The sequence below is a fragment of the Onychomys torridus genome, chromosome 20 (assembly GCF_903995425.1).
Source record: "Onychomys torridus chromosome 20, mOncTor1.1, whole genome shotgun sequence".
NCBI classification, from domain to species: Eukaryota; Metazoa; Chordata; class Mammalia; order Rodentia; family Cricetidae; genus Onychomys; species Onychomys torridus.
Genome location: NC_050462.1, coordinates 38,848,019 through 38,874,895, shown reverse-complemented (window position 1 = coordinate 38,874,895; position 26,877 = coordinate 38,848,019). Strand labels below are relative to the sequence as shown.

The window sequence follows — 26,877 nt, the reverse complement described above, 5'->3', positions numbered from 1 at the left end:
AACATTAGTAACACAAATATATCAAGGAATGTATATTAGGGATGTGTTTAGAAACTGAGAAAATAAAAGAATTAATCAAGAGATTACTTAATTATATGCAAATGTATTTAAATTGGATTAAAAAGACTATTTTTCTAGGGAAAATACAAATGGTAAAAGTGAATTCAAATAATCAGACAGAAACATAGCTGAGTTGAGAGTCAAGGATTGTAGAGACCACGAGAGCATCAATTGACCTGAGGATGAGAACTCAAGAGATGATCATTTCTCCTTTTAGATTGACTTTTGCAAGATCCCAGAAACCATCAGGGTTTCCTCAGTTAGAAGAAGCAATAATTAAGACCCAAGGGCTCAACGATCCAGATCTGGATAAAGGAGACTGGCTTGGGGCATCGGAGAATGGGAGAGGGAAAAGTCACCCCAGAGACCACTAGGTAAAGCTTATACCCTCAGGAAAAATCAAGGTTGCCCACTGTAACACTTTGTTATACAGCCCTGCTTCTGCTCCATCATTTTTGGACATCCCAGCCTATTTCCTTTCCCATTAAGAACTATTCATCATTGTTGGTAGCTGTTTGCTTACTTGTGAACTATTGGGCCCTTCTGTAAGAACAGAGACCTCATCCCATTGAACGATGCTAGACCCTGAACATCTGTTGAATGAGTAAGTGGGGCATTTTGGTGAAGTAGCGGGGCTGACAATAAAGAATAGTTACCCAAGTCATCCATTGTTTTGCATTGTGGGGGTCTAGCAAATTTGGGGCAACTACAGGCTTAAAGGAGAGAGAGTGTACAAGGTCTGTCTGGGTCAGAGAGGCTAGGGCAGTGGTTTTCAACCTTCCTAACCATACAAAATCAGAGCCTCTCAACTTTCCTAATGCTGCCACCCTTTAATACAGTTCCTGATGTTATGGTGACCCCAACCATAACATTATTTTATTGCTACTTTATAACTGTAATTTTGCAATTGTTATGAATCATAACATAAATGACATGCAGGATGTTTAGTAGGAGACACCCCTCCCAAAGGGGTCATGACCCACAGCTTGGGCTAGAGGGACAAGTTGGAAAGACTAGCTACATGTCAAGACATGATAATTAATAAGAGCAAAGTAAGTATATTTTATACTTTGCTTATGAAAAGTCAATATAAATAGTTACAAGCTAGCTGGGGGTGGAGGTAGGTAGGAGTAGGATGGGGGTGGGTAGGGGTGGGATGGGGGGTGTTGAGGGTGGTGGCACATGCTTTTAATCCCAGCACTTGGGAGGCAGAGGCAGGTGGATCTCTGTGAGTTCATAGCCAGCCTGGTCTACCAAAGCAAGTTCTAGGACAGCCAGGGCTATTACACAGAGAAACCCTGTCTTGGAAAATTAAAAAAATAAAACAAAACAAAAAACAAAAAAAGAAAAAGAAAAATTAAAAACAAACAAACAAAAAAAACCAAACCAAACAAAAAAAACAGTCAAAAGCTAACTCCACCTGGTTTTCTCACAATGCCTTAAGAAACCCAGACTCAGAGACCTTGATGAACAGCAAGCTCAAAATGGATGATGATTATAATGTGCAGTCCAAACCCTCACACTGCAGTGGGTGACCCTGGCAGGATGTGCTGTCTTCATGAGGACAGGGTAGGCTTGCTGAGCTGAGGACTGGTTTCTGAGAGCTATACTTGAGTAAGGACAGAGTTAAACCTGGGCGTGTTGAGAAGAGAGAGCCACGGGCCAATAAAGAGGCTCAAAAATAGGTTAGGTGGGGGAGCGGTTAAAGGAAGTGGGCTATTTTGCTTGAAGAAGGAAAACTTAAAAGAGAAGCGATAACATCACCCAGCCGCCGAAAGGGCTGCCAAGTGGAAGGGGCTGGAGCCGGTTCTGAATCACCTTGAGGGTGTAACTAAGAATAATTGACAGAAACCAAGGGTTGGGCAGATTTCAGCGCTACACAGTCAGGACTTCTGGGCTGTCAGAACTGCTGGAGAGAAAGGGAAGACAGAGAGAGCCTGTCAGCTCAGGGCTCAAGGACACACAACATGCTCATACTCAGCAGTGCTGGACACAGCCCCAAGGACCACACCAGATGTCAGACTAGCTGGCTTCTGCATCTTCCATTCACACGGGAACCCATGACCAACAGTGACCTTCGACTTGCCATTTCCTTCATGAGACTCGTCACGTGAACATGTTTGGTCAGCTCAAGCATTCGGCCAATGTAAGGCATTGTTACATTTTTAAATTATCTCAACTCTGCCCCATCATCATAATCTTAGTTTCTTCAGCCTTATGAAGATGTTAATGTGTCAGTGTTAAATTGATATTATTATGACTATTATTCAGTTTTTTGAAATGCTTCATAAAGTAGATTTTCGTCTTTTACTAAGGAAAAGATATATTTCATATGCCAATCATGGTCCTGGCCATAGAGTGCAAAAGGCTGGAATAGCTGAGTTTGTATGTATCATCACCTCATAGGGCAGAACTCACTGATATCAATAGTTTTCTCACAAGAAAATGTATGTAAAAATGTTTCTGCATTAGTAAAGGGTAAATCAACACATCCCCTAATAAAGAAACTTACTTATCCACTTACTATGATGAAACTTGACTAGGGTTCTTTATCTGGCATCTCCTTATGTCCCAATCATGTTCAGGCAATGAAAATGTGACATTGGGTGGCATGGCTAGCTTATCACAAGATATTATGACTCGGAAGAATTGCTGGATAAATGAAAGGTTGAATTTTATTTGTGGTGGGGGCTGGAGAGATGGCTCAGCAGAGGACCTGAGTTTGGTTCCCAGTGCTCACATCAGGTGGCTCACGACTCCTCTCTAGGGAGATGGGATACCTCTGCTCTCCTGCACTTCTGTGCTCATACTCAATACACCATTACACACACACACACACACACACACACACACACACCATAATTGATCTTGAACTTTACCTGAGATGTCCGACATTTTTTTCCCACCAAATTCCAACAACATGACTATGTAATCGCTCGGGAAATTGACAGAACATGTCCTTTCAATTTTTCCTCGCCTATCTAGGACTTGGCAGACAGGAACACAACCAAGACAGGCTGAGCAAAGAGAAATAGGCACCGAGGTGAGAGGTGGCTGGATATACACTCAAACCTGTTCTCTACGTTGTTTGTTTATGGACGTCAGCGGGATGTCTGTGGAGACACATCTATGACACACCTTCACATATCACAACTACATCACCCCAGCAACGAGTACCAAGGAAAACTGTGGTTTTCATTCAAGCCAGGCATGCCCAAGAATCAATGGGGCCACTAGTCATTGGCCACTCTCTTGTTTACGAAGATCCCCTTCCCATCTTTGTGGAATGCTTGCTAAAACCACAACACAACCTTGCTGAATGGTCTGCTTCATGTCCACCTAAGCTTTCTATATGGGACACTTGGCCATCAGAAGCCTATGATAAATACCCATGACTTACAAGAAGGAGAGAATTCCAGGCCAGCAGGCGGAAGTGCTTAGGTTGTTCAAGGTGGACAGATATGGGTTACCAAAAGACATTCTGCACATGGAACAGAGGCAAATCTTCCATACCTTGACTCCCATAGCTGGCATCAATTCCAGACCCATCCCAGGAGTCCACAGCACTGTCCACGCTGGGCACCGTGGAGGGGTACACATCGGAGAGCTTGCCAGGCTTCTGTACTGGGGAGGAGTCCTCTTCACCATCTCCAAGGTCACTCGAGTGGCTGGGGATGGGGAACTTCTTGGGACTTGATGCAGATTGGGCTTTACAGACAGGGAAAGAGGGTATGCATCAGTGTAAGTTCAAATAAAAAGATCCTCAAATACTCTAGCTAGAGAGCCATTTCCCTAGAAACACAGATACTAAGCACATTCTTTTAGGGAAGGAAACACACTGGAAATTCTTAATTGGGTCGTCCCACCACTCACCATCTGTCTGTTTCTTAATTTTCAGGGTGACAGTCTCCCCTGCCATCTGTAGCAAGTGGATGGCTTCACTCAGAGGCTTTCCCTTCAAGCTGCTGCTATTGATGGCTAGGATTCGATCTCCGATGTGGATCGCCCCAGTCCTGGAACACCAGACAGGGGTAGGGAAGGTAGACACAATCCCTGCATGCTTCTTGGGCTAAATTTCCTAATATGCCTGCACATTAATTATAATAAAGACTTGGTGAGGTCTCTAAAATTCACTTCTAGTTTGCTCTTGGGAAATGCCATAAATGCATCTGCTTTGAGTTACTTTTTAGTCATTTCCAATAAAATTAGAAAGAGTGTCTTAATTAGTTTTGAGAATGGACTTGGGCATTTTTTAAACTCCAAGAAAGCGGAGTCATTTGGTAAACTCCTTACCAAATTCCCCAGGAAAAGAACTCGGAGGGACAAGAGATGTAGCAGTGTGTAGCAGGCAACATCCTTGATTCCCGCAATTTAAAATGTTTAATACAAAGCGGTGCTCACTTTAAGACAAGTTCAAGGGAATGGGGCAGACAATCAGACCAGACAAGAGCAGCAGCAGCCCCTGCCTCATCCTGAGGGTTGAAAAGAATGTACTGAGGATTATTTAGGGCTAACTTTAAGGCTGTCTCTGTCACCCAGCTGTGTGACATGGTCACCTTAGTTTAACCTCTCCAGGTATTCATTTCTCACCACTAGAATGGGGGTGATCATCTCAAAGAGAAGCCCTGAGGATGAGATGGAAAACATGTATAAGAGCTTGGTTTGAAATGTGGATAAAGAAAATACTCAACCCCTCAACTGATTAATCAGTTTTTGGGGTGTGTGGTGTATGTATATGTTTGTGTATGTATATACATGTGTGTGTGTGTGTGGGGGGGTATGTCAATGTCAGAAGTCAATACTGGGTCTCAATCACCCTCTACCTCATCTATCTATCTATCTATCTATTTATCTATCTATCTATCTATCTATCTATCTATCTATCTATCTTTCTATCTATCAATTCACCTATCCATCATCTATCTAGTGTTTCTATCTATCTATCTATTCACCTATCCATCGTCTATCATCTATTGTTTCTATCTATCAATCTATCTATTTATCTTTCTATCTATCTATCTATTCACCTATCCATCATCTATTATCTATTGTTTCTATATCTATCTATCTATCTATCTATCTATCTATCTATCTATCTATCTATCTCTATTGACTTATTGATTCATTATTGTTTAAGTCATAGTCTCTCACTGAATCTGGAGCTCACCAATTTGACTAAGCTGGTTGACCCTGGGCTCTAACGGCCCTTCTCTCTTAGTGCTCTGGTGCTGTGGGGCTAGGTGCACACGTCTGCCACTGACTTTTACATGGGGCCTGGGATGCAAAATCTGCATGCCTGTGCAGCACGTGCTTTGCCAAGGCGTCCATCTCCCAGCCCCAGAAAAGACATCCATTTGCTGATTAATACACCGAATAGCTGTGTCTTTTAACCCTTCTCTTTATACCCTCATCCAGTCTGAAAAAGTACACTGAAATGTACAATTCTGATGTTTATCTGTCATTGTTCGGAAGCACAGAAAGGGACAGGAGACGACCATAGATGATTGACATTGTCAATCATCTCTACCCTGAAATAAAGAGTCAAGCCTAAAGTATGAATGTCAGGCCTTGGCTGCACTGGATCTCTTTATAAGTTCAGATAATGAAGGAATTAACCCTGTCTACAGGGTTGCTGGGGACTGGGTGCTTTGGCTGCCGCTTGTTATGGGACCATAGCCTGGAGGACAGAGGTGGTACAGCGTACACTAGTCAGGAGGGGCTGCTTAACCTGTCTACCATTGGAGTTTGAGTTATGGAATTTTTCTCTGAAAAAAAAAAAACAACCTCTTCTCTCATAGAGAGTATTAGTTCAAGAAAGATGTAGGTTGTGAGATCTAGGTGTAAAGAAACATTTTTGCTGAATCCTTCATTGTTTTAACAGTAATTAACTAGGATAGGGGAGGGGGAAAATGCCTGAAGAGCATACACCCTCTCCCAGGTGTCTCAGCTAAAATCAGAATGTTAAATCCCAGTCGAGCAGCCCTGGTTCGCTACCTCAGCCCCCTCATCCGACAGACAGAGCTGTCAAGTGAGCCCTGACTTCTAAATAAGGGACCTTGTAGTTCTGAAATTCTGCAGCGCTACATTCCTATCTCGCAAACTACTGTCATCAAATGTCAGCCTGAATGATGTGCCTGAGCATTCTTGAGCTAAGTCACTGGAAAAACAAAGTTATAGAGTCTGTTGTGTGCCCAGCAACATGCCTCAGGGAAAAAAATGCAGTTCAGTGGAGGGAGGGCAGAGAGCAGGTGGGGCCTGTGCATCACTGTCAAAGGACAAATGGGCAGGGCTCAACAAGCCACTGTTGAAAGGGTGACTATATTCTGTCAGCTACAGGCTTTGAGGACCAAGTCTTTATTATTGTCCCTGCAATACAGAGAAGCTGAGTACAATACCTGCCAGGCAACAGAAAGCTCAGCAAATGTTTGCAGAATTGATTTGGACAAGCCTTTTAACCACCCTCCACTTTAGTCTCTTCTTCTTGAAATGGACATAGTATAAATCTACCTGCAGCCAACTGTGGTCTCCCAACACATTTTTTTTTTAAGAGAGTAATACCCATGCTAAGCCTATGGAATCCTTCACCGCCTGTTAAGATGCCCCTCAATGTCAAGTCAGAGCTCTGCCCCAGAGTTCCCAAGCTTGAAAATCAATCCTCTGTGCAGATTTAAAAGTCAACAGATAAACAGCCAGGAGAAGGGAGCCTGTTTTCACACAGCTGTGAGGGAGCAAGCCCCTCTCAGCCACAGGTAATTATAACAGTTCCTTCCAATTTTACCTTTCAGCTAATCCCCCTTTAGTGAGGCTTGAGATGATTATAGGATCAAACGGCTCTTCAGTTCCTGAAATTGTGATGCCAAGGGGTCCTCCATAGCGCTTCAGCTCCACCGTATAAATAATCGCTCCGGAACTTTCTTGCTCATCTGCAGTAAATGCCAAGGAAATCATAATTGGTTTCGTTGGAAAAAGAAAAATAATGCATATAGTCCTCCGTAGAGCAGGGAATCTGAGACTTCACTCCTCAAACACTATGGCTCAGAAAATAATTATTTCAGGAAGTAGCATTTCCGTAATAGGATTTCACATTCTAATTTAGGGATGACGTTGTCGTGAGCGCCAGGGATGGGGAACACTTGTATTTAACCAGTGGGTGGCCCATCTAATGATGGCCACAGAACTTCCATGTTATGTCTCTGCCATGCACAGTGCTTGGCCAGCCTTTTGCTAATTGGGTGATCGATGCCCATGGAATAAACACACAGCTGAGTAGACAATACAGAATGAGAATGTCGCTCAGTAACTCAGGAACTTTTCCATTTCCAGGATTTACAAACACACCATTTCTCTCAACCTAAGAAAATCAATTTTGTTCAGGGTTGGATCAAATGATAATACATGTTTACACTGGACCCAGAGAGGTTATCTTAAAGACAATACCAGGCTTTTAGAAAAATTTTTCATATAATTCCATTGACAGTGTCTTAGTCCCATTGATCAACCCAGGGGCATTGTAGCCTAGGTTTGAATAATGCTGTCTCTGCTACAGAGTAAGAGCTGATGCTAACTGTTCATACATTGCAGGGACCTCTACCAGGCTGCCATATAGTCATGTGTTCTGTAGATCACTTAATAGTGGTAAGAAAGGAGACATTTCTGTTCTTCCCCAAACATTTGTCAGAAAGATGTTCTAAGGCACTTTCAACATGGTGGGTGCCATGACTTCATTCAGGTTGCATGATAAAGTCTCAGGATCAAAGGATTTTCATTTGCTTATGTTTAGAATTCTTGCCATTTGTTTTATCCATTGGCCCGAGAGCTGTGAATGGTTAAGGAGCTGTTTCATTTCTGTACCTCGGGATACAATGAAATGGTCCAGGAACTACTTGAACAAAATAGTCAGTTTTTACAGTTAGAGTGTACAGAGTAAGGTATTCACGGAGACACATTTTTTTGCAGTAAGCAGCTGTTCATTTACGATATGAAATGCTCAAATAAGGAGGCAAAGAAAAGCTTGAGTTAACAATTCAATTATCTGTGTGTGCAGTGAAGAATTAGGGGGAACATAAAAGGCAAGGTCAGGGGAGTAATATGGGCAGGGACGTGCCCTCTCTTCTCAGCATTTACTTCATTCTTGGCCATAGCCTGGGAGTTCTGGAATGTGGCCACTGCCACTTCCCATGGGCTCTGCTCCTCACCAGCTCCTCATGCTGGGAATCAAAGACCACCCACCATAAGATGCAGTGCTAGAATCAACACCTTAGGTTATAAAAGTACTCAGTAACTGGCTCAAGTGGGATCAGTAGCTTAGGCTCCTCCACATCACGTTGCAGAGCTCTGGGAGATGGCCCCCAAATTTCTTCTAGGATGTGGCTTATGTTGTGGTGAACAGGCTGGTCAACATGAGCAACCCAGGGCTTCAGAGAGAAGCATCAGGAGATGGTGTAGTAAATTCAAGCTCAGAAGCCCACATTTTCTGATAGCATAATATTTTGTTACCTGCTAGAGCTGTCTTTGATCAAAATGAATTAGGGATCTAGTGAGTAGATTACATTTCTGTTGCAAGCTGCGTCAATAATTACATTCTGGATAGAATCTGGAATGATTCATTTGATCAGAGACCCTGACATAATTAAATAATAGCTAATATCATTTATTTCTGGGTCTGCCGCTGGCCGCTCTGTTAGGATGGTGTGTTGATGGGCAAACCTTGACCTTTCGGCGTGCTCCATGTAATCTGCGTGTGAGAACAAGCCCCAGGCATCCAGATTGAAGCTTAGCTTTCTATGAGAATTGGGCAAATGCAGTTAAAAGCCACAGGAGACCCAGGGATTTTTGGAAAGTTTTAGGTGAATCTTCAGCCTACATTAAAACACTGGCTGAGAGGAAGGTGATCTCGGGGGCAGACCCACTTGCTGAGAGGAGTGGGGAGACCTTGTCCAGTTAGTTTGTCCTTGCATCACAAAAGGACAAATAACACAGAGGATGGATTTAGGATAGTCGTGTTTCAGGCCAGCTTACACCTAGGTAGTTGGTAAAGAAGACAACTGCTGGGCACTCAGTGCATGACATAGACGTAAAATAGGAAAATGGCAACATTATTCTAAAAACGCATTCTTCAAATGGTAGTGGCGAGGCAAAAAGTGGATCTATGGGGATTCTAAGGTAAACAAACCAAATGTTTAAAAAATAGATTTCAAAGCTGGGCGGTGGTGGTGCATGCCTTTATTCCCAGCACTTGGGAGGCAGAGCCAGGAAGATCTCTGTGAGTTCGAGGCCAGCCTGGTCTACAGAGAGTCTACAGGATATGTACCCAAACTACACAGAGAAACCCTGTCTTGAAAAAACAAACAAACAAAAAAACAACAAAACCCCCAAAACATTTCAATTATCTCTCTCTGTCTCTTTTGTTCTTTGTTCACTTTCTTGTTCTCTTTCCCCTCTCTCTCTCTCTCTCTCTCTGTCTGTCTCTCTCTCTCTCTCTGTCTCTGTCTCTGTCTCTGTCCCTCTCTCTCTGTCTCTCTCTCCATATATATGAAATGAGCACCGCACTGCTGGAAATCATGAACACTGCTGAGATACAAGATGATATTAAGATCGCCGCTAATACTTTTAACTGGGTTACATTTCCAGGGACCTTCCTCTAGGGATATTGCTAATGTTTACAGGACGGGACGCCTGGGACTACTTCCAAATAATTCAGAGGGAGGAGAAACTAGACAGAGAATTAGCAAACCATGGCTGCTGCTGGGAGACACAACGATGGTCCACGGCACTATTTCTCTGTTTTCTGTATGGACTTGAAATTTCCTAATTTAAAAACTGTCTCTGTGCACGATTTTACACACAAAGTTAAAAAAACAAAACAAAACAAAACACCCACAACACTCCTAGAAATGTCTATGCAGATGCCTCAAGTAAATAGGTATTTGATTAGCCTGATCAAGTAAATAGGTGTTTGATTAGCCCACTCCTTCTTCCCATTGGTGGTAGTGGCTGCCCTTACATAGTCCTATCTAAACCACATGGCCCATCAGGCCATGAGGCAAGGTGCCTAAGCCTCCCTCTGTGACTTGCCCTTGAGGAGGCTCCAGCCGGCTCTGCCTAGTTTTTCACAGTAAGGTTTCCTTCTAAACAGTTTTCCTGCTTGGGACCCGGCCTTCACCCTCCTTTCTTGCGTCCATTTTCATGCATGCCGCCAACTCACGAGGCTTGGTCTTTCTTCCTGGAGCCTCTTCAAAACACCAATCTGAACAGAATGCAATCTTAGGGGACGCCTTCTTATGAGTTCCCCAACTCCTTCATAGGTTACAAGCAAGCAAGCCTTTGCAAGGACTGAATTCCAAAGGGTCTCACTGCCCTCTTCTATCTCAACCCAAACCCCAGAGTCTCCTGGCAGACTCACAAGTCCTTGCCCGGCCCTTTGAGGGTGAGTAAAGTCTTCAGACTTTACCCCCTATGTATCCATCTTTACTCTCTTGTGCTCCTGGGGAATTTCTCCTTCTACCTCAAGACTTGACCTGTGTGTGCCTTATTTTCTGAGGAAGTTTCTAGTCTCTGTGTGTGTTTTATTTTCTGAGGAAGTTGGGTTTGGGTGTGCTTGTCTGGGACATCTCATAGCTTCTCTCTATCATGTTAGTATTTCTCACCTTTAGCTTCCCCTTTAACTAAGAAGAAAAAAAATAGTTTATGTTTTCTTGAATGGAAGTGATTAAAGGCTGAGGAATAAGATTCAGCCAGGTAGAGCTGACCTTTTAAGTCCACATGCTACTGACATACAGTGCCTCAGTCTTTCATCCCAAGGACCAATTTTTGACAAGATCAATCTTCTGACATATACTTTCAATTACACACACATACACACACACACACACACACACACACACACACACACACACACACATATTTAGTGTATATGGGTGTTTTGCCTTCACATATGTCTATGCACCAGCTGCATGCCTGGTACCCAAGAAGGGGTTGTAGGATCCCCTGGAACTGGAGTTGCTGATGGCTGTGAACCACCATGCAGGTGCTGGGAACTAAACATTGGTCCTCTGGAAGAGGAGCAGGTACTTTAACCATGGAACCATCTCTCCAGCCTCTATCCTTTGTTTTTAATGATTTCTCTCATTAGAATAAAATCACCTAAACACATGGCTTTATCTTCATATCCTCACACCCTAGAACCTTGTCTGGGCAGAATTCAGGAAATGCTGAAAAAGAGCAAATGGACAATGATTGTTAGCATGCAGCCGGATTCCCAGGCTCTGAATCAGTTGATGAGTCAGCCCACATTAGGCCAAGTCTATGTTTCGTCTCAAGACACAAAGCCACGCACCTCCATCTAGAGTGTGAAGCTAAGACCTTGGTGGCCACTAGGGGGAGCAGCTGACCCTGAACTTCCTTCCTACAAGGTTCCTAGAGTGTCAGTCAGTTCAACTTCAGGCTGAACTCCGGAATGCATCTGCCTTTTTGGGTTTTAGCCCAGCTGGCATCTGAAAGCCTGTATCGCCCAGGAGGAAGGCACTAACCGCTATTTGGAAAGCTATGTCCAGACCATTTTGGAGGTGGAAGCTTGCCAAGCCGCTCTGTCCTTGAGGCCGTTCTAACTTTTGAAGCTTAGGTAGGGGCAGCTAGAATCTTCAACCACGGGAGAAACTGTCTGTGAAGGCAGGGTGTAGCGTCACCAGCAAGTTCCAGAGCGAGCCCAAACAGATGTTAATGATATTATAAGCAGCGTTTGTATTACGACAGCAGGTTTACAACTAATAGTGAAAGGCAGGAAAGGGGCCAGCCTGCTCGTATGTTCAGCTTAGCTCTAGTTAAGGAAATTAATGGGACCACAGAACAGATGCAGAATTGCTGCATTACTTATCTGTAATGTTATTTTCAGCCTTCCTGAGTGCTGCCTGTTTAACAAAATGAACGTTATCTGGCTTGAATCCATAATGGCAGCTGCTGCCACATCGAAATAGGAGGTTCGGATTCAGGAGTGAGGCTTTGGAAGGGATACATGTGCAGGTCAATCATAGTTCACTTTCACTAAAGAAAAAAAATGATGGAACTAGTTTTGGAGTATGGTTGAGTTTCTTGCAGTTGGACTAGCCTGGGGAGACGAACCGCTCAGAGCGCTGTGTCGTGGCGCTAAGCCCTTTTACCTGGTCGCATGAAAGCAGCGCACTGAGGGGTTTGCCGGAGCTATGGAAGGTTTATGAGTGGAATTAAATGTCTTTATGAAAGTGATCCTTTCTGAGTCTCAACATGTTATTCGGGGACCAGCAACTTCAGCATCATCTGGGAACTGGTTAGAAATGTAAATTTTCTGAGCAACCACAGACTCCAGAGGAGGGGTTCCAGTTGGCCGTGTGAACAGCCCTGGCGATGATCAGGTGCCCTCAAGTTTGGGTGCCATTACGATAAGAGATCAAACATGTGACAGCTAGATTCTCCCAGGGCTCAAGGCACAGCTGAGGCTCATGGGAAGGCATCTCCTCTCCAATCTAGGTTTTAGGGGAATAGCTACTTCAAAGAACTTAGCTTGACCTCACACTGATAAACTGAAAACAGAACCCAAAAAGGAAGCCCAGATAGAATAAATGCAACTAGAAGTAAATGATAAATTTGTATAATACTGTTTTATACAATAAACAAAGACAATTTCTTATGGATAGGACAAGTCTGAACATATTTTTTTTTTCCATACCTATGAGAACCTATGAAGAAGCCCAAGAATTGACGATTCTACAAACAAGTTCTACAGCTGAAGGAAGATGATTGAAATCAAGAGCCAACACAACAGCTGCCCATTTAAGGGACAGAAAGGCAACAGTTCAATGCCAAGCCTGGAAAAAACACAGGGTCACGGATACACTTGTATCAATTTGCACAAAGTCCGGCAAAGTCTCTGCCAGCCTCTTCCTTAGGACCTAGCCCCATCTACAAAGTCTCTGGATGGCAAGGCTCTGTACAAGACACGGTCAAGGCAAAATGACAGACTTTATTTCAAGAGAGTTCTGTACATCTTTGCAGACCTGGGGATGGAACAGCAGCCACTGTGCTGGAGCCTTGGACAAAAGCCTTCTCTTTTACCCTGCTCAGTTACACACAAGAGCCTCCGAAGGCGAAATGTCATCGAATCTAGAGGGAGAAAAATACTCAAAACTCCAAGCGTTCCTCAAGCCTTTAAGCCATCACAAAATACAGCTAAAATTAATTTTCTCTAATTGTGGCTGTTAATAACACTCACTGGGTTCTACTAGGTATAAACATTTTGCTAAGATATAGTAATGGCTTCCTTTGATCCTTAAGACAGCCATAGACTGTAGATATTAAAAGATATGGATCTTTGTAGACGAGGGAACGGATGTTTGGGGAAGCTATTTGTGTAATTTCCCAGCTGTGAAGCCAGTCTGCTTGGTCTGGCTTCAGTCTTTTCATCCGACATGAACAAAACCAATGGTGTCTAACCAATGACTTTGGACTCATTTCCTGTGTAAGGTCCCGTAGCAGCTCATCCCATGGGCTTTGGGGCCAACTTTAAACTTCCCACAGTTTACAAGGCCCACGGTGATGTCCTAGCATGCCTTTCCATCTCATCTCCTACCACATCCTTCACATATTTTATGCTTCTGTATATTAGCCCGCTGGGCTGTGTCACATTCTCTCTGACTTCCTGTCCCTTCCTCATAAACTCTTTCCAGTTCAAGGCAATTGGGTCTCCTGGGCGAAAACTCAATGTTTCCGCATTCTCTTTCTGTCTTGCGGTGTATTAGTCACTGTGAGAAAATGCCTGTGAGAACAATGTAAAGGAAGTATTTATTTTGGCTCATTGTTTCTGAGGGTCCAGCCCCAGGCACTCAGGCAGGGAATAACATCGTAATAGCAGTACATGGTAGAGGAGGGTGTTCGCCTCCCAGTATAATCTTCAAAGGCATTTACCTAGTGACCTACTTCCTCCAACTAGGAGGAAGTGCTCTTCTTCTGGAAGTTCCAAGAACCTTTACAAATAGTGCTGTCATGTACATGTACATCCACATAGCCACTTATCACACTTGTAGGTGTATATGTGTGTCTGTGTTCATGTATGTTCATGTATGTGGAAGCCAAAGATGGATGTCCTGTGTCTTCCTCAATCACCCTCCACCTTCTCTTCTGAGATAGGATTTCTCAAGGAACCTAGGGCTGGACAATCTGGCTAGCATTTGCTATCCAGCAAGACTTAGGAATCCTACTGTCTCTGCCTCCCCAGTTGGTATTACTGGTACACACTACTGTACCCAGCTTTTTACACAGGTATTGAGAATTGAACTCAGGTCCTCATACTTGCATGTTGAGCATTTCACCCACTAAACTATCTCCTTAGCTCCCTCATCATATTTTTTTAATTACTAATTTTTTTATTGTTTCTTTTATTTGGTGTTGACTGACCCAAGTATAGAGATTGTAACCTCATTATTTAAGAACTGGCAGTCCCCCAAACAGGTCTCTGGTACCCCTTGGACCCTAAAGTGCTGATAGCATGATTAAAAACCAAAGATGACAACATTTGAGAATGACTCTACAGGGCTGGCAGGCAGAGAGAATATAGAAAGCGAAATCTTGAAACAAGAAAGTAGCCAGAGGAGGAGGAGGACCCAGGGGGCCAGTCACCCAGGTACACAGTAAGCCATAGAGTAAGAAGAAAGAAAAGCATACAGGAATAGAAAAGGAAAAGCCCAGAGGCAAAAGGTAGACAAACTAAGTTAAGGAAAGCTGGCTAGAAACAAGCCAAGTTAAGGCCGGGCATTTATAGGTAAGAATAAGCTTCCATGTGTGATTTATTTGGGAGCTGGGGGTGGGCCCCCAAAAGAGCAACAACAACAACAACAACAACAACAACACAGGAACAGGTAGTTTAAGGAAGAAATGGAAAACATCCAGAGATGGGAAGCCCAGGATTGGTCTGAGCAAGATTTCAGTAGAAAGTCATCATGACTATTATGATTCAAAAACATTGAGATGAATGGTCGCTACTCAGTGACAGTTCAATTCCTCTGTATGACTTCAGATTAAACACAACATCAAACTTAAAATATCAGTGTCTAGTCTGATGACCAATACTCCTTTTCTGCTCTGTTATGTCTTGATTGAGGAACAGAATGGAGGGAAGGGATTTTAGGAGGTAATTATAATAATAAAAATAGACCCTGGTTCATTGCACATTGACTCTGAAAGCTAATAAACCACCAAGTAACACAGTCTTCAAAACCCTACGTGCATATGCAAATGAAGCCAAATCTCACACAGTTTTTAATAACTTGTCCAAACTTACACAGTTGAAAGATGGTAGACTTGGACTTTAAACTCAAGTGTGATTTTAAATGTGTGTGTCATGGCTCTAAATGGAAGGTCTCCATCAAATCTCTCCCTCAGAGCTCAGGGAACCCCACAGAAGAGGAGGCAGAAAGAGTATTAAGAGTCAGAGGGAATGGATGACACAGAACAGGTCCTCTGAATGAAGTGAGCAAAGTTCATACAAACTCACAGAGGCTGGAGCAATAAGCACACAGCCTCAACAGGTCTGGACTAGGTCCTCTGCATATATATTACAGATTTCAGCTTAGTATTATTTTTTATGGGACCCCTGAGTGTGTGAATGAGTGTGTCTGGTTCTTGTGCCTTCTTTGGGCTCTTTTCCTTCTGTTGGATTGCCTTGTCCAACTTCAGTGTGATGGTTTGTGTTTTGTCTTATCATATATTTTGTTGTTTTGTTGTTAGCAGCCTGTTTCTTTTGTAATGAGAGACAGACGGAGTAGATCTGGTTGCAAGGGGAGGAACTGGGAGGAGTAGAGGGAGGGGAAACTGTAATCAAGATATATTGTATGAGAAAACAATCTATTTTTAAATAAAAGGGCTATTAAAATAAGATATATGCTCTTTATGATCACACAGGCTCTTAAGAACTACTTTTTAACCAAGTATTACACTTGAAATGAGAAAGGTTTCTCTATCTGGCTTTGCTCTTCATACAAAAGAATTCACTTACTCAATTCACTTATTTCTTTTCCTATTTCTCATGAGTTTGTGTGTATAGTATGCATATGTGAATACATGCATGTTTTCTATATGTGTGTGGGCGTACATGTGAATGCCTGTCACATGGATGTGGAGGCCCAAGGCGGATGCCAGGAAACACCTTCAATTGGTCTTCCATGTTATTCAATGAGGCAGAGTCTCTCAGTCAAACCCAGAGCCCCTTGATCTGGTTAGTCTTGAACACCAGCTTGGCCCGGGGCTGCCCTGTCTCCACTGTCCGAGGCTGGGATGACCAGTGGGCCGCTTACACCCACCTGACACTTATGTGGGTTTCTAGAGAACCTGAGCCATCTCCCTAGTCACACTTCCAATCTTAGGAGGGAAGAGAAGAGTCAGACAATGTTAATTCTTCCAAGGTGATGATGAGATGATCATTTATGGTGACCTGTGGTCCAATCATATCTGCATGATTATATGTTTATATGCCAATTTGAGAGAATAAGGTTTGAGTAGGTGGACCCCTCACAGTAACATTTATAGTCATATTTTGGGTATATATGTGATGTTTTCCAGTGAAACGATTTAGGATTTAAAAGAACTAAAAATGTGCTTAATAAGGATGATTACCATAAAATTAGACATAGGGATTATTGGTGAAAGATGCAAAGGGGGTGGGGGGAAGCCAAAGGAAATCAGCTGAGAACACGATGGAGCTCTCCAAGTTCCGAGCTGCTGTTTCTGTAAGCCCTGCCAACATGTCTGCACAGCTGGCTTTGAAACTGGACATGTTGCCAGCTGTGCATACCACGCATATTCATTCCTGGGTTGGCTTTCTCCCTCTGCAAGGAAGGTAGCTGAGATCTGCTGAGTTGGGCAAATCAGGCTAAGTAGGTTTTTCCACAGGGCTTTGCCTCTTCGTTAGGATGGAACCCAGTCGATGCTGGAGGCTTTAGCCTTTTTTTGTGAAATAAATTCCCCAAAGCCAGTGCAGGGGAAGCACACTTAAAAAGAGGGGGATGCAAACTTGGCACAGAAAATCAGCACTTGAGAAAAAAAAGGAGCACAAGCTTGTACACATTTTAAAATGATTACAAAATATATTTGGCTATAATCATCATTCCCAGCTCTACCAATGGATGTAACTACTGTTTTTTTCTTTCACTGTGAATAGAAATCTTAAATAAATGGCTTGACATGCCTGTGACCTCTAGACCTATTATGATTTAGTTATGAGGAGATTCTAGAACATGGACAATTTTTTATTGGTTCGTGTTTTGATTCCAATCTTGTGTCCTTGAAGGCACCCATGCTAAAGGCTACAAGTCATAACTGATTACTAGTCTGTGTCACCACTAGGATATGGTGGGACCCTTAGGAGTTGGGACCCAAAGGGAGGAAGTTACGTCATTAGAGGCATGTCCTTGAAGGGGGATCTTGGGACTGGAACTCCTGGCCTCCTCTCTACTTCTGAGCACCAGGCAAAACTGTCCAATGCAGTTGGATGAAATTATATATTCACATAAATGTCAATGAATTAATACATGACACACAACATTCTGCACTTAAAATCTGTCTCTACTTAACCAATTTACTGGACTACTTTGTCACTCACTCTATCTTCTCTTGTGGAACATACAAATCAATGTCATGGAATGATCTCAAATAATAGATCTTTCTCTCTCTTTTGAATCCTCCTAGTCACTACATTTCCTATCCTGGCTTCAGTCATAAAAAAAAAAGAGAGAAAAAAATAGCTTATTTCTGTTGTGGTCTGAATATAAAATATCCTCTGCTGGCTCACGTGGCTTGGTGCTGCTCTTTTGTGACGTTCTGGGAAGTTGAGGAGACAGGACCTGGCTGGAGGAAGTAGTTCAGTGGGGCGTGTTGTGGGAAGCTGTATCCTCCACAGCCCTTTCCATCATTCTTGCCCTCCCTCCCCAATCCCTCACACCCTGCCCTGTCCACGCGGTTAGTAGCTTGGGCCACATACTCCCACCTTCATGATGTAAGTTCCCTTTCTTCACCACGTCCTCCTGACAGGATGGACAAAATCTTCCCACACCATGAATCAAAATGAATGATTCCTCCCATTCAGTTTTCTATAATTCTGATATTAAAATAATTCTCAAGCCTGTTTATGTCAGTTACATCTGTTACTGTAACTGTGTAATTTAATTAAGATTACTTATAAAGTATCTCTGTAGTTTTTATATGAAAACAGAATTAGATGGATTTGATAAAAAAATCTGATGAATTTAATTACAGGGAGGAAAAATTCTAAATCATTGTTGGAAATCAAAAGTTAGGTTAAGTGTGTGTGTGGGAGAGAGAGAGAGAGAGAGGGAGAGAGAGAGAGAGAGAGAGAGAGAATGCACTCTGCTGTTAAGAGCATACATTGCTCTCCCAGAGGACCTGGGTTCAAGCACCCATGGCAGGTGGCTCATAACTCCTTGTAAGTTTAGCACTAGGGGATCTGAAACTGTCTTCTCCCATTTGGGTACTTGCACACACACACACACACACACACACACACACACACACACACACACCCCATACCACACACACTTAAAAATTAAAACACACCTTTAAAAGTTTTTATAATAAACAAATGATTCATGTTTGAAGAAGCAGATACCTTTAACTTGATTAAATAACTTACAATTATTTTTATCGTAAAAACTTTCAAAATCCTCTCTTCTACCTCTAAAAATGCTATTGTCATTTAAAGGGTGACATTACATTGCAATGGGGATATATTTTTAGTAGTGTGTAAATCTAAAGAATTTACAACACTCTTATTGTTTATTGGAATGAATTCATCAGAACATTAGTCCATTGATGCTGTTACTGCCCTCAGGATCCAGTCATCTCTCAGTAGTATACCAGCTTGGTGGGCAGACCTTCAGTGTCTAAGACTCTCAGGGGAGATGCTTAACATCCAAACTATAACCCTTTCCAGTTGTGTTTCCTCTTGAACATACATAGATGTAACTGATACAGAACATGAATTGTCCGTGTTAATGAGGTTATCAAATCAGAATTTAGGAGGTAAGAGTCTGGTTGGGAAAACCATTTCGCTCGGAGAATGCCTTTGAGGGGAATAGCTTTTTGTCTTTCTGTTTTTTTCTGCCTGCCTATTTCCTCACGGCCGTCAGGTGAGCGGTGCGGCTCCATCATGGCTCTTGTGATTACCTCCCTGTAGCCCAGAGCAGCAGAACCAGCTGACCACTGACTGAAAGCATGAGTGACAGGTCCACCCTTCCTCCTTCAGGTCGGCCTTAGAGGTTATTCCGTCACAGCGGCACAAGGATGAACTAACGTGAGAAGTTGACGCTTAGAAGTGAAGTAGTGGCTGTGACTCCCTCACTGTGCAATGTCTCAGTCTTTGGAAATGATTTCTGGGAGGAACTTGGGGGAAAAAATGGAGAAAAGTCTCCAAAAGTGCTTAAAATTCTGCAAGGAGAGAACACTATTAGGTGGTTCTATGGAGAACTCTAAAGACCAGACTGTTGATAGGATCATTAACGATTGCTCATGAGGTTCAGATGGACATGAGGATGCTCTTGCATGAGAGAATGATTAATCACATTCTGAGAAAGAACATGTCTATACTCCCCCCACCCCCATGTCCCGATACTTTGTGAGATGCCAAATGTAAAGGTCATAGACTAATCTGATGGAAGACGTTTTGAGATAGCACAGTGTTTAGGCTGGATACTGCTCATTGTTTCCATCTGGATTTATAGTGAGAATCAGGAGGAAAAGGCAGAGCAGAAGGATTTGACCAAATTGGAGTTTAGGTTTAAAAAAAGAGGAGCTCTTTAAGGCTGAAAATAAAGTGAGTTTGCTGAGTAGACTAGTACCATAAAAACTAGCCAAGTACTTTGCATTGGGACGAGAAAGATGCTTTGGTAGCATCTCAGCAATTAGCCAGTTCCCATCCATCAGTGGCTCAAGGGTATAAAGATAGCAAGCCTTTGAAAGACTTTGATTGGAGAAGATCACTCCAGGAAACCTTTCATGCACAGGCTGCCAAGGAAAGTGTTTCTCTGAGCTCAGCTAACAAAAACTCAGAAACTGCTCTAGCTGTGGTCCATGTGGGTCTAGTCACTGCTCAAGTTGCCCACAGACCTTAATGCCATTCTTTGATGCTGATTGTGCTGCCTTGAGTCTCAGAAGAGAATGAACTTGGACTTTTATGCAATGCTAACTGGAGGCTCTGGAAATTCCTGGAGATAGACCGAATACATTTTGCATCTTGAGTTGGGTATGAGTCCTCTGGAAGTCAGAAGTGGAATGTTTGACTAGAATAAGAAATGCACCTTTGCTCTGCTATCTTCAGGTTTGTGTGTTGAAGGCTTGAACCTCAGCTAGGGATTATTGAGAGGTAATTGAGTCGTGACAGTACTAATCATAACAATGGGTTAATCTTTTGATAGTTTATAATGCATGAACCAGTAGGAAGTGGAGCTGAGTATAGGAAACAGAACACTGGGCATCACTTTGGAAGGTATAACTTGTCCTCAGCCCCTACTTGTTTTCATTCCTGTTTCCTGGCTGCCATAAGGTGGGCAACTTAATTTCCCTGCACCCCTTTGCCATGATGCTCCATTATACACACTGGAGTCAGCTGACCATGGACTGAGACCTCTGGAACCATCAGTTCAAATATATCCTCCCTTGAATTGTTTTTATTAGGTATTTTGTTTCAGAAATGGAAAACTAATGCAGAAGTCGCAAACTGCATATTATAGGTATAGGTTAGAGAAACAAAGACTTGAACTCTAATCCACAGAACCACATTCATACAACGGGCCTTAAGTTTATTGGTAAGATTGGCATTCTTTCAGATTAGTCTTTATGATACAGATTGGAATCAATTTCTAGGATTTCCATATTAGTGAGTTATTTTAATAAATGGACTTTTCAATTAGTTCCAGGTTATTATCATAAGCAGATAAAAGGGCTTTTACTGTAGAGCTGTTAAAGGCGTGTTCTTTGCATTACTGCTAGCACTGCCTTGAAATTTGTTAAAAAACAATCCTGGACTCCACCTGGAGGTAATGTCTGGGAGGTGCTTCCAAAGCTCTCCAGGAGACTGTGAGACATAATGGGGTCTGAGAAGCATTGCTCACACATTACTGTTCACACATTACTGATGCCCCTAAAATAGATATGACTCTAAAAAACAAAACAAAACAAAACAAAAATCCCAAAAAACCATGGGTCAGAATGTGTGAGGGATCCCAGTGTTTCCTTTTCCTTCTCACTCTGCAATCCTAGTTTTAGAGAGGTTTTCTAAGGAAATAATTCAAAGGAAGATGGAAATCTGAACAAAACTTTCTCTGCATGAAACATGACACCACTCTCTTTGATACAGAAATCACTGGAATTACAAAGACAAACGTAAGAGTTTGTAAACCAGTTAAATATTTACAAAGTTAAAAAATGCAACATTCACCATGGTTATAAGCTACAAGTATCAACAAACTCTCAGAAAAGACCAGTTCCATTACCTTAGAGCAGTATTTGATGGTAATGTAGTTTTCATACTTAAAACTATCATACTATAGCTGTATTTTTAATAAAAAAAATTCTTAGTTATACAAATTGAAAGCATCATTTAAAATTCACTCAACACTCAATGTACAACCCAAAGACTCTACAACTATATAAAGTACTGCTATAACATCATTAGCCAGGTGCTGCATGAGAAGCATCAAGATTTATTATCTTTTTCACAGACGGGCAGCTGGGAAAGTCAGTCTTAGGTAAGGATGCTGTCAGTACCTGAGTTATCTTCATCCTTGCGGATTTTGAGCTTCACCAGGTCTTCACACTGCTGGAGGATCTGGACTGCGTCTTCCATGGAACAGTTGTCCAGCCGGATGTTATCTATCGCGAGCAACTTATCCCCAAGTTCCAGCGTTCCAGTTCTGTTAACAAGTGCACAGTACTGCATGAGTTATGATGAGTACTCACACAGGCCATTTCAAGAGGCGCTGAGCACAATGCAGTGTTCTGGTGAAAGTTTTTCAACTGTTTTGAAATTGTACTTCATTGACAAGCATCCATTTTTTCCCCAGTCTTATTTGGGGGTGGCTGCTATGGTGTTAAATTGCATATTATTAAAACCTCTTCCTTATGCTTTCTTCAACTTAAACTAGGCATTCACTCAGGAAGTCTAGACCTCCTTAGGGGGTATCAGGTACAAGAGAACCCAAATATCCTTGTGTTCCTCTCAACCTTGATATGGACTCTTGATACATGGCCAACAGCTCCTGGGAGAGAGAGAAAGGAGTGAGGGAAGTCCAGGTGGGTCAGAGTCAGTGAGAACTGGATCTAGGACCTTGGCTGTTTCTTCATGTACCTGGAAACTCACTGAGGCTGGAGAAAGGGACAAACATACAGATGAATCTATTGGAAAATGGTCTCAGAGAGTCCAATACTGGTTCTGGACCAATTGCTGGTCAGCTGGAAGTCTTAAAAATTCATAAATGAATGACAAAAGGAATGAGAATATATATATGTTCTTTAAGGGACTCCTCCCTTACATTTTATGTCTGTGTTAGAGTTTATTAATTATTTCCCAATATTCATTCTCTCTTTTCTTCTGCAGCAACCCCACGTCCCCTCCCACTTATGGAGAGGAAACAGGAATGGCAAGTAGGTATCATGGCCCCCAGCTCTGGATTCCCCTGCCCACTTTCCACCTTTTACAAGAGAAACAAATTTTTTGTCCTTGTTTGATACATGATACTAATAATTTACTTTTCAACATGGCTATACTGTAGATCTGATCTCTTACAATGTCCCCCATACTTTTTGGCGGTTATACTATTTCTTTAACAACACAATTATGATGACAGGTTGGGTTTTTAAAGGTCTTCATTTAAAAAAAAAAAAAGAGGAAGCTTAATATCACATTAGCATGCTCGATTACTTACAGTGTACTTTTACCTGTGAAATGGAAAGCACGAGACTATCTTATTTAGATGTATACAGACCAGGGAGGAGACCATTGTAGTTGAGCTTTAATTGACATTTAGATGCAGCCTAGAGTCACCTGAGAAAGGAATGGCAGTCAAGAGACTCCCAGATCACCCTGGCCTGCGGAGGTGTCTGTGATGGATTCTCTTGGTGGTTAAGTAAGTGGTTTAGGAGGATCCAGCTGACTATGAGGAACACCATCCCCTAGGCAGGTGGTTTTGGACTGAATAAAAACCTAGCTAATCATGAGTTCGTGAGTAAGCCAGCAAGCAGCACTCCTCCACAGTTTCTGCTGTGCCTCCTTAACTGTGAATTCTCTGGTCAGAAGTAATGTAAGGTATAGTAGGTACACTTTCAAGTTCCCACTTGAGGCGCTGACTCCTCTCCATAAGGGACTAGATCTCCAACTATAACCAATCAATTCCTTTCCTCTCCAAAGTCTCTCTTAGTCAGCTGTTCTTTTTAATGACATCAACAGAAGGGGAATTAGAACACAAACAGAAACATTAATGGAGGTTCAAAAGTCTTACTTGCCCAAAGGGGATATGATAGCACCTAGCAAAGCTGTCCCTTAAGCTATAATTTCTAGGTGAGGTACTTCTCAGAACTGAAATAACTTTGGGGGCTTCACTAGAAAATGAAACATGGAAGATGAACCTGAAGATAATGCTCATGCTAAACTCATAAAAGACCCTAAAAATCACTTTCAGCTCTAGAGTACAGAAATACACTCGCAGGAGGAAACAGGCAAATGAGAAAACGCACACCCCTTACCTGTGTGCCACACTGCCTTTCTTGATATCTGAAATGACAAGAGGGTCCCCAGGTTTTCTACTGGATGGCGCTGTAATAATGAAGATAGAGTGAGATGTCACATCTTTATAACCAGGACTCATCCAAGACTGTATGTTCCCTCCAGCCTGATAGTAACTTTCAACAGAGTTTATATGTAGATCAAAGGCCACCAACAAATGATTGGAAAGCATGCATATTAAACCTACAAAAACATTCATGGAAAAGTATTTATATGCTGACGAGCAAGATGGTCATTTAAATTTGTAATTGGAGAAAGCTGTTGAAGAGCTGATCATCAGGTTTAGGTCAGTGACCTGAAAGCTTGGCTCCTCAACAGGAGAATGAAATCAATCGAGAATAGCTCACTTTGGTGATACTGAGTGCGAGCCTGTCTCCTACCCCTTCCTCCATGCCTCTCTAGAGAGGAGGCACCACACTGTTGACAGGTGCTCACCGTGTTACTCAAGGGCACTGGGTGGGGGGACATAGAGCAGTAATCACTGCTTTAATAGTCATGCTTTCTAGAAGGAAAACTTTTGGTGGGTCGACTACACAAATCTTTATGTTCTGCCCACACATTTTTACCTAGAAAGCTCTAGAGTGCTTTGGGATGTGACTGCTTATTTTGTTACAATAGTAGATATTTTATTAGTCAACTAAATACATATATATGTATATATTGTAAGCATACAGATATAGCCTTTATTAAACTGTCCATAAAATTATTATCAATCTGAGTAGTCAAATATTTGGAGCCTTTAAACTTAGTTGGGATAGGACTTCCATTTGATAAGAATAAAAAAAAAAATTGGAAAGGAACTTCCTTGGAATTAACTCTGGATATGAGTTATAGCCCAGAGAAGCACAAAGAAACCATCTTTTTAAAGTTTATATTTCATTTAGGATATCAACATTTGTGGAAAAAAAATAAGTGGCCTTTGAGAGAAGATGCTTTGCCAACCTGAAGCCTGTGATTGTTTCCTTTTAGAGAACATTAAGAGGCCCCCAAAGTAAGATTTCATTATAAACAGGCTGATCATCCCATAATAATCACAGAACCATATCATATCCCATAATCCCTCCTGAATCCCAGAAAAATGTTTGTGCATAAGAACAGATGGTTTAACAGCTCAACATCATATTTAAAGGAAAACCAACATCCCCACTACCTTATCCACTATTGCAATTAGTCTTGAGTAAATGTTAATGAGATTTCACTAATCACTAACCTTAGCTGCCAGCAAAGTGTGCAGAACAGTATAGTCACTAAAATTGACTCATTATTTAAACCTTCACTCAATGATTTGGTATGGCTTACCCATAGACACAAACACCTATCAATTTTACTCATGTCATATTCTAAAATAGAAATAGTTCTGGGCATTTGGGCATGCACACAAACACACAAATATATAAACCTTTATTACATGCAAGCATTATTCTTTTATCTGCCAATGAATTTGCATAGTATCTTGCCAACCTATAATAACCATCATATAACACGCAAGTGTTTCTTTTGAATTAAAAAGGTTCACATTCCACTGAAATGGAAAACCAGCAATTGTAACAACAAGAAGATATATAAAACTCACTCTTCTTTGAAAGAGAGGAAAATAGTATCATGATGTAGAGAACAATCCTACCCAATTTTTTCTAGAAGCCAGAAACTTTATATGCTCTACACAGCTACATGCACATGGTGGCCATCCTCATCTTTCTATATTCTCCCTTTTCTCTTTTAACTACATCCTCATTTGAAACATCAATCATTCTTGGTGGATGTCTACTGGGGTGAAGATATTGAACACAGAAGAGTGTGCAGAAGTATGTATCCTATCTCTGTCACTACCAGGTACAGATGTGGCAATGAATCCTTGAGCGATTAGTAGCTGTTGTGTAACACCCTACCACAATGCTAAATTCTTCTCTGCCTAGAAAATAACAAATTAAGCACATGTTGCTAGGTGAATTGTGCTCTAAACCTACCAAGCAGGTCACTATTATTAAAGGTGAATAGATTTTATATAGATATGTAACTTTGGTAATGGAAAAGCAGGCCAATGGAGTGTAGTGATTAAGAAACGGCATTTGGTGGTCATAATGGTTGGGGCTGAAGTCCTAGCTCTTTTACTTCTGGCCTGATTGTTTGAGGACAAAGTCCATAGATGACTCAGGTCCTCATGTGTGCAGTATATGATGACTATTCACTGTCTTTATCTGAGAGTTTCTGTTGAGAGAATGATGTGAGTCATGAAAGGCAGAGTGATTAGACCAATGCACACAAAATGCTCTGTCTGCATTGTTTACTGTTTACTATTATTACTATCCAGCCACATTGAACTCATTTCCCCACTCCAATCTATAAGCGGATCCCTCAGTCTTTCATTTGTCACTGTTTTTATCCATCTGCTCTTGCTCAGACTTGTGATCCTTCAAGAAGTAACACACACCCATTCAACGCTTTGGACTTGGTTGGAATTTTCCACAAAACCAGGCACTTAGCACAAATTTCCAGAACACCAACCATGAGCTAGACATCTCTGCACAGGGCTCTGGCTGTGAAATCACAGAGAAATCGGTTTAAAAATGAGAGGTAGACCTTGTTAGATCTTACGAGGTCACGAGAAATGAAGTAGTTTTCTCTACTATGAGATGTTACTTCCACTGGAGAAGCCATACCTGTGTACTAGAGGATGGGTGGCGGTGGTGGTCTATCATGAATGGGTCAAGAGAGTGACTCACAAAGGAAGAACATGCAAAGATTATGATGTGAAAGCCAAAGACAAACAGTAGTGGTTCCTTGAAATCTCAATGTCATTGGCCAAATAAATAGAACTGAACAGGGACAAGAGACCAACATTGTGAACTTGTGGGCTTCCACAATGTTGGTTAAACTTAGTAGGGCCTTTTTCCAACTTACACTTAATGAAATGATTTTAACTCCAACTCCACTTGTGTCTCTAATATCACTGTTAATGCACCCAAGCAGTGACACACGAGTCATCCACAGCTTGCTCGGAA

At 42.0% G+C, this 26,877-nt stretch overlaps 1 protein-coding gene across 8 annotated transcripts in view; it reads right to left on the bottom strand.

Moving 5' to 3' along the window:
* Grip1 (glutamate receptor interacting protein 1) overlaps positions 1-26,877 on the bottom strand; it is a 627,506-nt gene that overhangs the window by 34,449 nt on the left and 566,180 nt on the right. For all 8 annotated transcript variants that reach the window (XM_036169628.1, XM_036169632.1, XM_036169625.1 and 5 more), the window contains 5 exons: positions 23,836-23,905; positions 21,862-22,007; positions 6,839-6,983; positions 3,934-4,073; positions 3,574-3,768 (listed from right to left, as the gene is read on the bottom strand). In XM_036169628.1, coding sequence (XP_036025521.1) covers positions 3,574-3,768; positions 3,934-4,073; positions 6,839-6,983; positions 21,862-22,007; positions 23,836-23,905 — 696 coding nt within the window. The remainder of the gene's footprint in view (positions 1-3,573; positions 3,769-3,933; positions 4,074-6,838; positions 6,984-21,861; positions 22,008-23,835; positions 23,906-26,877) is intronic.